The sequence below is a fragment of the Microcaecilia unicolor genome, chromosome 1, assembly GCF_901765095.1.
Source record: "Microcaecilia unicolor chromosome 1, aMicUni1.1, whole genome shotgun sequence".
In the NCBI taxonomy this organism is placed as follows: Eukaryota; Metazoa; Chordata; class Amphibia; order Gymnophiona; family Siphonopidae; genus Microcaecilia; species Microcaecilia unicolor.
This window is the reverse complement of record NC_044031.1, coordinates 35563649-35576766: the sequence shown is the minus strand read 5'-3', so window position 1 is coordinate 35576766 and position 13118 is coordinate 35563649. Positions and strand designations below refer to the sequence as shown.

The 13118-nt window shown below is 46.3% G+C and overlaps 1 protein-coding gene and 1 pseudogene across 1 annotated transcript in view; both read left to right on the top strand.

Annotated features, from left to right (window-relative positions):
* The window catches only part of LOC115460050 (zinc finger protein 814-like), a 46473-nt gene extending 36593 nt beyond the window's left edge, over nt 1-9880 (top strand). Inside the window, exons 6-7 of the mRNA XM_030189905.1 lie at nt 6290-8414; nt 8587-9880. Of these exons, the coding sequence (XP_030045765.1) occupies nt 6290-8414; nt 8587-8734 (2273 nt within the window). The 3' untranslated portion in view covers nt 8735-9880. The remainder of the gene's footprint in view (nt 1-6289; nt 8415-8586) is intronic.
* LOC115465113 overlaps nt 1-13118 on the top strand; it is a 500577-nt pseudogene that overhangs the window by 88025 nt on the left and 399434 nt on the right.

Here is a 13118-nt window from a genome sequence, read left to right as displayed (position 1 = left end):
GTCCACGCCCCAGTGCAGATTGGAGGACGGCTGTCCTCGTTTCTGGGCGAGTGGACCACTATAACTTCAGACGCGTGGGTGCTGGAAGTCATCAGAGACGGCTACAAGCTAGAGTTCTGCCAACCCTTAAGAGACGGGTTTGTACTCTCTCCCTGCAAGTCTCCGGTCAAGCTGTGGTAGTGCAGCAGACCTTGGACAACCTGATCCGCCTGGGTGCGGTCGTTCCGGTGCCAAAAAATCAGATTGGCAAGGGACGTTACTCCATTTACTTTGTGGTTCCAAAGAAAGGAGGTTCTGTCCGGCCTATCCTCGACCTCAAAGGGGTCAATCGGGCCTGGAAAGTGAGGCACTTTCGCATGGAGACTCTCCGCTCTGTTATAGCGGCAGTGAAGGCAGGAGAGTTCTTGGCTTCCTTGGACATCAAGGAAGCGTACCTGCATATTCCCATCTGGCCTCCTCTCCAACGCTTTTTGCGTTTTACAGTCCTGAGACGACACTTCCAGTTCAGAGCCCTCCCTTTCGGGTTGGCTACTGCTCCGCGGACCTTTTCCAAAGTAATGGGGGTCATAGCGGCCTTCCTGCTAAAGGAAGGAGTACAAGTCCATCCTTATCTGGACGACTGGTTGATCCGAGCCCCCTCTTATGCAGAGTGCGGCAAAGCTATGGACCGGGTAGTTGCTCTTTTGAGCTCCCTGGGATGGATCATCAACTGGAAGAAGAGCCAGCTGCGCCCGACTCAGTCCCTGGAGTATCTGGGAGTTCGTTTTGACACCCAAGTGGGCAGAGTGTTCCTGCCAGACAATCGGATTGTCAAGCTTCAGGCTCAGGTGGACTAGTTCCTAGTAGCCTCTCCTATTCGGGCTTGGGACTACGTGCAGCTGTTGGGCTCTATGACGGCCACGATGGAAGTAGTGCCCTGGGCCAGGGCTCATATGAGACCACTACAGCTATCTCTGCTGCTGCGCTGGACTCCGATGTCGGAGGATTATGCTGTGCGCCTTCCCGTGGACCCAGCAGTGCGCAAGGCGCTGAGCTGGTGGACGCAGACAGACAAGTTGTCTGCAGGATTGCCTCTGGTGAACCCGGAGTGGATTGTCGTCACGACAGACGCCTCTTTGATGGGCTGGGGAGCCCACTGCTTGGGAAGGACAGCGCAGGGGCTCTAGTCTCCTGCAGAGGCAAGTGGTCTATCAACCTCCTGGAACTCAGAGCCATTCGGTTGGTGTTATTGGAGTTCATCCCGGTACTGGTGTTGAAGCCTGTACGGGTCCTGTCGGACAATGCCACGGCTGTGGCCTATATCAACCGCCAGGGAGGTACCAAGAGCGCCCCTCTAGCCAAGGAGGCTATGAGTCTTTGCCAGTGGGCAGAAGCGAACCTGGAGCAGCTTTCAGCGGCCCACATTGCCGGAGTCATGAATGTCAAGGCGGACTTTCTCAGTCGCCATACCTTGGAGCCCGGAGAGTGGCAACTATCTGCTCAGGCGTTCTTGGACATCACGAAGCGCTGGGGCCAGCCGAGCCTAGATCTGATGGCGTCATCGGCCAATTGCCAAGTGCCGCGCTTTTTCAGCAGAGGACGGGACCCTCGATCCCTGGGAGTAGATGCTCTTCTCCAACAGTGGCCGACACAAGAGCTCCTCTATGTGTTCCCGCCCTGGCCCATGTTGGGCAGGGTGCTAGACCGGGTGGCAAAGCATCCCGGCAGGGTAATCCTGGTGGGTCCGGATTGGCCCAGACGTCCCTGGTATGCGGACTTGTTCAGGCTCTCAGTCGACGATCCTCTGCGGCTGTCAGTGGAGCAGGGCCTGTTACATCAGGGTCCCGTGGTGATGGAGGATCCCTCTCCCTTTGGTCTTACGGCCTGGCTATTGAGCGGCAGCGTCTGAGGAAGAAGGGCTTCTCAGACAAGGTCATCGCCACTATGCTGAGAGCGAGGAAGCGCTCTACTTCTACTGCTTACGCCAGGGTTTGGCGTATCTTTGCAGCATGGTGTGAAGCAGGCTCACTTTCTCCCTTCACTGCTCCAATTTCTTCAGTGTTGGCGTTCCTGCAAGAAGGTCTGGAGAAAGGCCTGTCGCTCAGTTCCCTTAAAGTCCAGGTAGCGGCTCTGGCTTGCTTCAGGGGCCGCCTGAAGGGTGCTTCCCTGGCTTCGCAGCCAGATGTGGTGCGCTTTCTCAAGGGAGTTAATCACCTGCGCCCTCCTCTGCACTCAGTGGTGCCTGCGTGGAATCTCAACCTGGTGCTAAGAGCATTGCAGAAGCCGCCTTTGGAACCCTTGTTGAGGGCATCTCTGAAAGACCTGACGTTGAAAGCAGTCTTTTTGGTGGCTATCACTTCAGCCAGAAGAGTTTCCGAGCTCCAGGCGCTCTCATGTCGAGAGCCTTTTCTGCAGTTCACTGAGGCAGGAGTGACTATTCGCACAGTGCCTTCCTTCCTGCCCAAGATTGGTTCTCGCTTCCATGTGAATCAGCAGCTCTGTCTCCCTTCCTTTCGTAGGGAGGACTACCCAGAGGAGTACTCCGCTCTTGAATATCTGGATGTGAGACGAGTCATCATCAGATACTTGGAAGTGACCAATGATTTCCGGAAATCGGATCATCTGTTTGTCCTGTTTGCAGGTCCTCGTAAGGGTCTGCAGGCTGCTAAGCCTACAGTGGCAAGATGGGTCAAGGAAGCCATTGCAGCGGCTTATGTGGCCGCGGGGAAGGTGCCGCCTATCCAGCTGAAGGCTCACTCCACGAGAGCTCAGGCGGCCTCGATGGCAGAGGCCGGATCCGTCTCCTTGGAAGAGATATGCAAGGCGGCAACGTGGGCTTCGGCTCATACATTCTCCAAGCATTACCGTTTGACTGTGGCTGCACGGGCGGAGGCCCGGTTTGGAGCTTCAGTGTTGAGGTCAGGGATTTCTATGTCCCGCCCTGGGTGAGTACTGCTTCGGTACATCCCACCAGTCTATGGATTGATCAGCTTGATGATATGGAAGGTAAAATTATGTATAATCATACCTGATAATTTTCTTTCCATTAATCATAGCTGATCAATTCATAGCCCCTCCCAGATATCTGTACTGTTTATATTCTGGTTGAATTTTAGGTTCAAGTTTAGCCTTCAGTTACTTCAGGAGGACTTCGTGTTCAAGTTCTTCTTTCACTTGGATTCTTCAAGAGTTGAGACGAGTTTGTGTTACAGTGAGCTGCTGCATTCCTCTCCCCTCCGTTTTACGGGGCTGGATTGAGACATAAATTCTGCCGGCACTCCCTCCCGCTTCGTGCGGCTGTAGGGCAGCTTTGTACCCCTCCCGCTTCGGCGGTGTTAGGGTCAGTCAGCTCCTCCCGCGGTTGCGGTTGCAGGATAAGCCAGATCCCCCCGCATCGGCGGGTGTGGTGTCCCTCCCCCGCTCCGCGGGGATGAGCTGGACGGATTCCCCTCCCCCACTTGTGTGGGGATGAGCTGGGTTAATTCCCCTCCCCCGTTTCGGCGGTGGTGAGCTGGGCAGAGTGTCCCTTCGTGGGTGTAATTCTCTAAGTGCTGAGTCCTGCGGATGGAGCTTTGATATCGACATACTGAGGAGTTTCCGGCAGCACATGACCACATATAGGGAGGCAAAAGTTTGCTCTCTATCTCCACCTGCTGGTAGATGGACACAACCCACCAGTCTATGGATTGATCAGCTATGATTAATGGAAAGAAAATTATCAGGTATGATTATACATAATTTTACCATAAAAGTTCCTTTCTTCGTAAAGGGTCCCAGCACAGACTGTCTGCCAAGGGCATTTGGGTTTCTGTGGTAAATCCACAGTAAAAAGAAAAAACCTGGCCGTTTACCGCAGATGCAGGAGCAAAACAGTTCCCGTTCCGGCGTCTCCGTGTCTGCCTCCCTCCCTCTACCTTATACAGCCAGGCAGTAGTGTGCTGGAGCTGGCTCGCACGAGCCGTTTGTTCATTTTTTAAGCATTTTGGGAGCCAGTTGTTAAACTTTAACAACCGGCTTCCGAAATTTGGGCTCAGGTCCCTTCTTAGCATCGTTGTTCTCCTCCTCTGTGGTTTGTTCCAGTGGTGTAGCTACAGGAGGCCTTGGGGGCTCAGCCCCCCCCCCCCCCCCCCACCAACAATAGTGGCCAGCCAGGCAGATTTTTTTGCTTCCTCAGGCTCCTTATGCCCACAGTTAGGCAGCTGAGCTCTTCCTCCCTTCCTTCGGGTCCGTCCGGCTCTCTCTCCTCCCTGTTTCCAGCAGTGAGCCGCGGCATGGGCAGTGTTGAAGACAGCTGCTTCCGGCTGCCCTGGTCTTGTCACTGCTTCATCCCACCTTTTCAGCTTCCTGTGAGTGGAATGAAGCAGCGAGACAGACTGGGGCAGCTGTCTTCAGCGCTGCCCACGCTGTGGCTCACTGCTGGAAACAGGAGAGATAGTCGGCTGGACCCGAAGGAAGGGAGGGAGAGCTCAGTTGACTGCGGGCACAGGGAGCCTCAGAGCCCAGAACAGTCAAGTTTCAAATAAAAACTGTTTACATCACTACAATCACTTCCTATTATCTGTGTGCTGATTAAAAGAAAGAGAAGTCAGTCCTCTGTAACAGCTTTAAGAATGAACATGCACCATCTGCTGGCCAAACAGGAGAAATACACTTCAGACATATTTAAGGCAGGAAAATATCCAATACATTTTACAGGCTTAAAACACACAAGAAATATTTACGTTTATAAATGTAAAGAAATTTCTACTGCTTTGGTTGAATATAATCCCTAACATACCAGACACACAGGTAGTTAGCACTTAGATGTAATTCACAAAAGGATGACAGAGGGAGTGTGATAGAATTTTATAAAATGATGGGTGGGGTCGAACAGTTACTTAACTTTCCAAACAATACAAAAACAAGAGGACGCTTTGTGCAATTAAAGAGCAGCAGGCTGAGAATTCTGGTTGTCCTGAGCTTGCCGCATCGAATTCAAACAGACGTTTTAGCCATCAAGAAGAAAGTCACAGTATAATAAATGAAACATCGATTACATTTACTCAGACACCGCAAGAACCGGACAACCACAACATGACGCCCGCCACGGAAGCCTAAGAGAACGTAGAAAGGTTGTTTTACCTGCAGCACATAATTAAGCTGTGCATTGTACCAGAGAATATGGTCAAAGCGATTACAATAGAGGGGTTCAAAAGAGGAAAAGCCATAAAAATATGTTTAGTCAGGTAGACTTTGCAGAGCCATTGCTCATCTGTGGAGAATGAACCAGTTGGAGACAGGATCAAGACTCCGATGGCTGTTATACTGATGTGGAAAGACCAACAAGGAGCTTTTAAATATTGAGGGAGATCATGTATTCTATCTGCATCTCTGGTACTGATCAGCATGGAGATGTTGTATTTTTTTATTTTTGTTACATTTGTACCCCGCGCTTTCCCACTCATGGCAGGCTCAATGCGGCAGGCAATGAAGGGTTAAGTGACTTGCCCAGAGTCACAAGGAGCTGCCTGTGCTGGGAATTGAACTCAGTTCCTCAGTTCCCCAGGACCAAAGTCCACCACCCTAACCACTAGGCCTCTCCTCCACTCTAGGATCAAGGGAATGTAAAGGGGTCTGTGTATTACCAAGGGGGAGTTTTACAAATGTAAGTGGCGCTCGGTAGTGTGGGCCTGTGGGATTGCCTGTTTTTAAAATGGAGGTGTAAATAGCCGTCTGATAAAACAGAAATCTGCATGTGGCCATTTAATACCTGAGCGGGTTCACAGTTTAACGCAGCGGTAATGTCAGTGCACAGTTACCGCCGGACGTGCCTAAACCACAGGCCCACGTTACAAATAGAAAAATGTTTTCTGATGTAGAAAGCGGCACACAGCAAACTCAGAACTACCCCTGGGTATGCCAGGTGGTAGTGCTGATTTCCTGCACAGCAGCCCTACGGCCCTTAAACTTGTTAAATTGTTCTTCTCCTACAATAACAAAGCAGCAATGAGGAGCCAGTAATTATTTCTTAAAATCCTTTGAGGAATCAAAACAGCCTTATAAGTAGTGAAACTTCTAAGTCCAAAATACTTTTTCTATTAGTTCGTCAGCCCAACATGTTTCAGCATTCAGAGGTAAAATTATAAATTGTAAAATGGAGAAACAATCCCCCTAGGCGACTTTAGGTGGTTTAGGTGGATTGTTTGTCCATTTTACAATTTAATAATTACTGGCTCATCATTGCTGCTTTGTGCCTGTATTGCTTTTGGATTTTAGAATTGTTTTTTGTCTTTTCCTACAATAATACACAATGCTGTTTTTTTTTATTTAGAAAAAGAGGACCCTGAAAATAGTAATACAGAGATACATAACTGGAATCTCAGGGAGAAGCCTGAAGGGGAAAAGATGTTATCAGAAATAGAGAAAGAGGAGACTTATTCCTGTTCTGACTGGGGAGAAAAGGGAAACAATCAAAATAAACAAAAACTTTCACCAGGAGGCTCAGCTCTCTTTGAACACAGTACCAGTAATATACAGACAGGGGAAGAGGAGAGAAAGCAGATGAGAGATCATAGCTGTTCATGTGATATTTGTGAGATATTCCTGGGTGATCAAGTAGTTCTAAAATCACATCACAGATCTGATACTGAAGAGAGACCGACTACATGTATGGACAGTGGGAAAAATGTCAGTCAAAAGAGAGAACTACAGGGACAACAGAAAACATGCGTGAAAGAGAAACATTTTACATGCTCTGAATGTGGGAAAGGTTTCAGTAGGAAGAAAGAGCTAATGCAACACAAGAAATCTAATAAAGAAACTAGAATGCGTACAAGTACCGAACTTGGGAAACGCGTTATCAATAAAACAGACGTTACAAAATATAAGAAAAACAACACTGATGAGAGAATATCTTCATGTCCTGGATGTGAGAAAAGTTCCAACAAGGAAGAACATTTTAGAAAAAATGCAAAATTCCACCAAGGAAAGAGAACAGTTTCAAGTGCTGAACGTCAGAAAATCTTCAGTCAAGAGGAAGCATTCGCAGACCATCAAAAAGCTCAAACTGGTGAGGAATCGGACACTTCTGCTAAATCTGAAAAAATATTTTGCAGGAAGGCAACACTCTCAAAATACCAGGAAATCAAGAAAAATGAGAGATTATATACTTGTGCTGACAGTGGTATAAGTTCTTGTTGGGAAGGAAACCTCACAATGCAAAAGAGACTTCGTTCAGAATTGAAACCATTTATATGTACTGAGTGTGGTAACAGTTTCAGTCAGAAGGGAGCACTCACCAGACACTGGAGAATCCACACAGGAATTAAACTATTTTCCTGCACTGAGTGTACTAAGAGTTTCAGCCACAAGGTAGAGCTCACAGAGCATCAGAGACTCCACACAGGAGGAAAACCGTGTACTTGTACTGAGTGTGGTAAAAGCTTTAGCGACAAGAGAATGCTGACCAGACACCAGAGAATCCACACAGGTGAGAAGCCGTTTACATGTACTGAGTGTGGTAAAAGCTTTACTCAGAAGAGCACACTGATCATACACCAGAGAACCCACACAGGTGAGAAGCCATTTACGTGTACTGAGTGTGGTAAAAGATTTAATGACAAGAGAACACTGAGCAGACACCAGAGAATCCACACAGGAGAGAAGCCGTTTATATGTAGTGAGTGTGGTAAAAGCTTTACTGTAAAGGGAAGACTGATCACACACCAGAAAATCCATACAGGAGAGAAGCCATTTATATGTAGTGAGTGTGGTAAAAGCTTTAGCTTAATGGGATATCTGACCATACACCAGAGAAGACACACAGGCGAGAAGCCATTTACATGTAGTGAGTGTTGTAAAAGCTTTAGTGCAAAGGCAAAACTGATCACACACCAGAAAATCCATACAGGAGAGAAGCCATTTATATGTAGTCAGTGTGGTAAAAGCTTTAGCGTAATGGGATATCTGACCATACACCAGAGAAGACACGCAGGTGAGAAGCCATTTACATGTAGTGAGTGTGGTAAAAGTTTTACTGAGAAGAAAACACTAACCATACATCAGAGAATCCACACAGGAGAAAAGCCATTTCATTGTAGTGAGTGTGGTAAACACTTTAGTAAAAAGGAAACGCTGATCACACACCAGAAAATCCATACAGGAGAGAAGCCATTTATATGTAATGAGTGTGGTAAAAGCTTTAACATTAAGGTAAAACTGACCATACACCAGAGAACACATACAGGTGAGAAGCCGTTTACATGTAGTGAGTGTGGTAAAAGCTTTAGTGAGAAGAGAACACTGATCATACACCAGAGAATCCACACAGGGGAGAAGCCGTTTACATGTAGTGAGTGTGGTAAAAGCTTTACTGAGAAGAAAACACTGACCATACATCAGAGAATCCACACAGGAGAAAAGCCATTTAAATGTATTGAGTGTGGTAAAAGCTTCATGTGGAGAGAAACACTCAAAGTACACAAGAAAATTCATTCAGGAGGGAAATGATTTTTGCGCAGTGAGTGTGACAAAAGCTTTAATGACAAGGAAATACTGACCAAACATGAGAGAATCCACATACCAGAGAAACGATTTACATGTCCTGAGTGTGGTATAAGCTTCATTCAGAAGGAAACACCCACACCAGAAAATCCATTCGGGAGTGAAACAATTTACATGCAGTAAGTGTGGTAAAAGCTTTAATGAGAAGAAAGCGCTAATCAAGCACCAGAGAATCCACACAGGCAAGAAGCCATTTATATGTAGTGTGTGGTAAAAGCTTTATTGATAAGGGAATACTGACCAAACACCAGAGAATCCACATAGGAATGAAGTGATTTCTATTTTATGAGTGGCAAAAGCTTTAATAGGAAGCAAACACTGACCACACACTAGAAAACCCACACAGGACTGAAACGATTTACATGTACTGAGTGTGGTATCAGCTTCACTGGGAAAGGAAGACATATAAAACACCAGGAAATCCCAATTACCCTGTGAATCATATGGAGAGACAGAAGATCCTAAGGCAGGAACAAATGCAGTCCGAGAACATGAAAATGTGGCAGAAGAATTCAGACCTATTTTCCATCATGTTGAGAGCTACAGGCTTCATCGAAAAGAATTTCCAAACACACCTGCATAGGTTGTCTATACATGTTACATTTTATGAACCCCAAAGGGAAGCTCTCTCTGGTATGATGGAAGTTCTACAGCGAACATTAGCAGTAAATTTGAGGGCCTGAGATCCTTCTCCACATAGCCTGGCCTAAGAGTGAGGTTTATTCCTGTCATGGTATGTGGAAAACTAACTCATCTGGAGAAATTGCCCTGAGTGAAACTATATGTATGTACTGAGTGTGGTAAAAACTTTAGCTAGAGGTGCACTAATTTAGAGCGTATTAAAGGCTCATGCCCATTATATTCCTAGGGGCATTTTAGCATTTAGCGTGGCTTTGTAAACGGGGGGAGGGGGGGTAAGTGTGGTAAAGGCTTCAGCTAGAAAGTGTACTTCACAGTGCAGAAGCCATTCAGGAGTGAAACCATGTATATGCACTGTGTGGTAAAGCCTTCTGTCGGAATGCTCAATCACAGTGGGAAAGATAAGTGCTACTCCAGGAAATGTACAGGGATCAAGCCCAGACACATGAATGGTTAAGGAGAGGAGAACTGAAAACTATGGATGAGAGATTGATAGCTGCAGCCCAGGATGGCGGATTATGGACTAGATGGTTCACAGTAAGTAGAGGAAAAACTGGTACAATCGACATCTCCTAGCTGGCTGTGAAGTGCTGGTGGCAGAAAAGTTTTATGAAGAAAGGCATAGCGAGGTGGCATTAAGCATTGTTTAGAATCTGATGTTGGTCCCTTCAATAAAGGGGTTACATAAGTACATAAGTATTGCCATACTGGGAAAGACCAAAGGTCCATCAAGCCCAGCATCCTGTTTCCAACAGTGGCCAATCCAGGTCACAAATACCTGGCAAGATCCCAAAAAAGTACAAAACATTTTATACTGCTTATCCCAGAAATAGTGGATTTTCCTCACGGCCATTTAATAATGGTCTATGGACTTTACCTTTAGGAAGCCATCCAAACCTTTTTTAAACTCCGCGAAGCTAACCGCCTTTACCACATTCTCTGGCAACGAATTCCAGAGTTTAACTACACGTTGAGTGAAGAAAAACTTTCTCCGATTAATTTTAAATTTACTACTTTGTAGCTTCATTGCATGTCCCCTAGTCCTAGTATTTTTGGAAAGCGTAAACAGACACTTCACATCTATTTATTTATTTATGACAGTCATATCCCACATTTAACATGTATTAGGTTGAAACCTGGGAGCATTTGAAAGCTTTTTTTTTTTTTTACCTGTGCCTAGATGGTTTGTGGGAACTTGCTCCTTCTGTTTTGAAGAATGCAGTGGTATATTATAAAAATGCACTTAATATTGTTTATTACTATTATTTACTACTTGATATACAGCAGAAGTTAACCAAGTCAGCTTTATGCTTTGCAATATAATTTTTAATAGCATTTTTCTCAGTCATTACTCAAATACAAATAAAATTATAATGTTAATTATACAACCATGTCTGCCTCTTATGGTAGCTTTTGTTAATTAAAGATGTGCCAGAAAAATATTTGCAAGTGCGATTTTATTATGTAGGCAAATAATACACCGCCAAAATACAAAATAGCAAGCAGCACAGTATTAGTAGCCAAGTTTCTACAAAGTTGATTATTTTCAGTGGAAAATAAATCTGTTGGCTGTCTGCTATGTGAATATTCCATCACTGTTTTATTATTGCTACCAAGTATTACATATTTAGGGCATATGCCTTAAGCATAGATTGTTTACACTTGTTTATCTAGACCTTACATGCACATGGTATTGCTTATTAAACCCAAAGGCAAAACCAAAGTGTGGTTAAACAATTTGCTATGAACTGTGTTGTTTATGGCTTTACTTGTTATGAAATGCTTTGAGTCCTACTGATCTGGACGTCTGTTGTGTTATTTTGGCGAGTGGAAACAGTCGGGTGGGCTTATAGGGAGGGCATGTTGTATGGTTTACTGTATTTTTCTTGATCTGTATGAAGGTTATCAACCAACATGTATTGCTTTTAATAAAGATGATTAAAACATTTAAAAAAAGTTTTGGATGTTACTGAATTCTATTATTCTGTCTCACTGTATTTCCAGTTTTGGCACAGTATGAGCCATCACAAGAACAAAATATAAGAAAACCAGTGGGCTGTATTAGGGGCTTAAAGCCCATTTAGTTATGTTTCCACAAATGAGAGATCTGTTTCACAGCCAATATTTTTATTATTTTGACTTATAAACCACTTATCCCTGAAACATGCTCAAACAACAGAATAATACATTTGTGCATCTAAAAGGTAAACTCCTACTAAACAGTTGAAGATGTGATTCCATTTGCCCCAATGAAATGAGAGTTTAATTCAACTTCCATTTAATTTCAATATATTCCATTATATTTATAACACCAGGCTTCCCAAGGTAGATTACAACAACATTTAAGATGAACCCATCAGGAAACAGGATATCCTCGCTGAAATGTGGCCATCTGTATTGTATATAGTGTATTTATTTAGTTTTTAGTGTAGAAAAATGAGCACAAAATACAGGTATAATAATTTTTAGGCTGTTTTAGTGATAGTCAATTTTTATTTCATGATATTTATATCTACACTAGTAAAAAAGGCCCGTTTCCGAAACCAATGAAACGGGCGCTAGCCAGTGGCGTAGCTACGTGGGGCCTGAGGGGGCCGGGGCCCCCGCAGATTCACCGCAGGACCCCCCTCCCGGCGAACACGCCCCCGCCTACCTTTACTTTTGCTGGTGGGGGATCCCACTCCCCGCCAGCCGACGTCTTCTCAGTCCTTCCTGCTCTTCAATTTGTTTGCTGACGTCCTGCACGTAATTGTACGTGCAGGACGTCAGACTCAGAGAACAGTTCTGTTCTCTGAGTCTGACGTCCTGCATGTACAACGTGCAGGACGTCAGCAAACAAATTGAAGAGCAGGAAGCGACTGAGAAGAAGACGTCGGCTGGCGGGGAGTGGGATCCCCCGCCAGCAAAAGTAAAGGTAGGCTGCAGCGGCGGCGGGTTCACGGCGGGAGGGGGGGCGGCAATGTCGGCGGTGGGGGGACGGCGCCGGGAGGAGGGCTAAAATGTGCCCCCTCCCCCCGGGCTCTGGACCCCTCACCCACGGAAGGCTGGCTACGCCCCTGGCGCTAGCATGTGGGTTTTTTGTGTGTGTGTGTGTGTGTGTATGTGTCACAGAGTTATTTTGTGTGAGGGTGCGGTGTGTGTGCAGGTTGTTGATGCGTGTCTTTTTTTGTTTTGTTTTTTTGCTTGGGGGTTGGGGGATGTGCTGTGCTGTGCTGGCAAAGTGGGTTGGATTGGTGTGTGGCTTTGAGGGTGTGTTTCTGTTGTATTGTGTGTGTGTATGGTTTTGTCTGTCAAGGAGGTTTGTGGAGGGGGGTCTTTCTGTTGGTGAAATGTAAATGTGGTTGTAGGGGGGTCAGCCTTTGTTGAGTGTTTTTTTTTCCAGGTTTTTTTTTTTTGTGTTGTGCTGAGGCAGCAGTGTTGTTTTAGATGGGCGGAAGGTAGAGGAGCACGTTCTTTGTCTGTCTGTATTTTTTGGCCGTTTCAGGGCTGCTGTAGGGGAATGCTGGAAGAGAAATGTGCTGTTGGAAGCAGCGCCATCTTTTTCCATTGGGCTGGGGTTCTGGGCATCCTGGAGGTGGGTGACGGCTTGCCTGAGGACGGGGATGGTTGTTTTAAGTTGGCAGAAGGGAGAAGAGCATGGTCTCGGGCCGTCGGGGGGGGTGATCCGGTATGTTTAGTCCATTTCAGGCCGGCTGCAGGGGAATGCTGGAACATTTATGTGCTGCAGGAATCAGCGCCGTGTTTGCTATGGGCCCTCTGGCACTCTTCAGTACTGGCACTAGGCATTTAAAAATTTCTCCCCCCCCCCCTCCCCCCGGTCTATTTTTGCACATACCCACAGGAATATTCTTCTCTTGTTCCAGTCAGGGCCGTGCCAAGGGTCTCTGGCGCCCCCCTGCAGACTATCAGTTGGCGCCCCCCCCACCCCCCACCCCCACCCCCGGTGAAAATGATCGCTC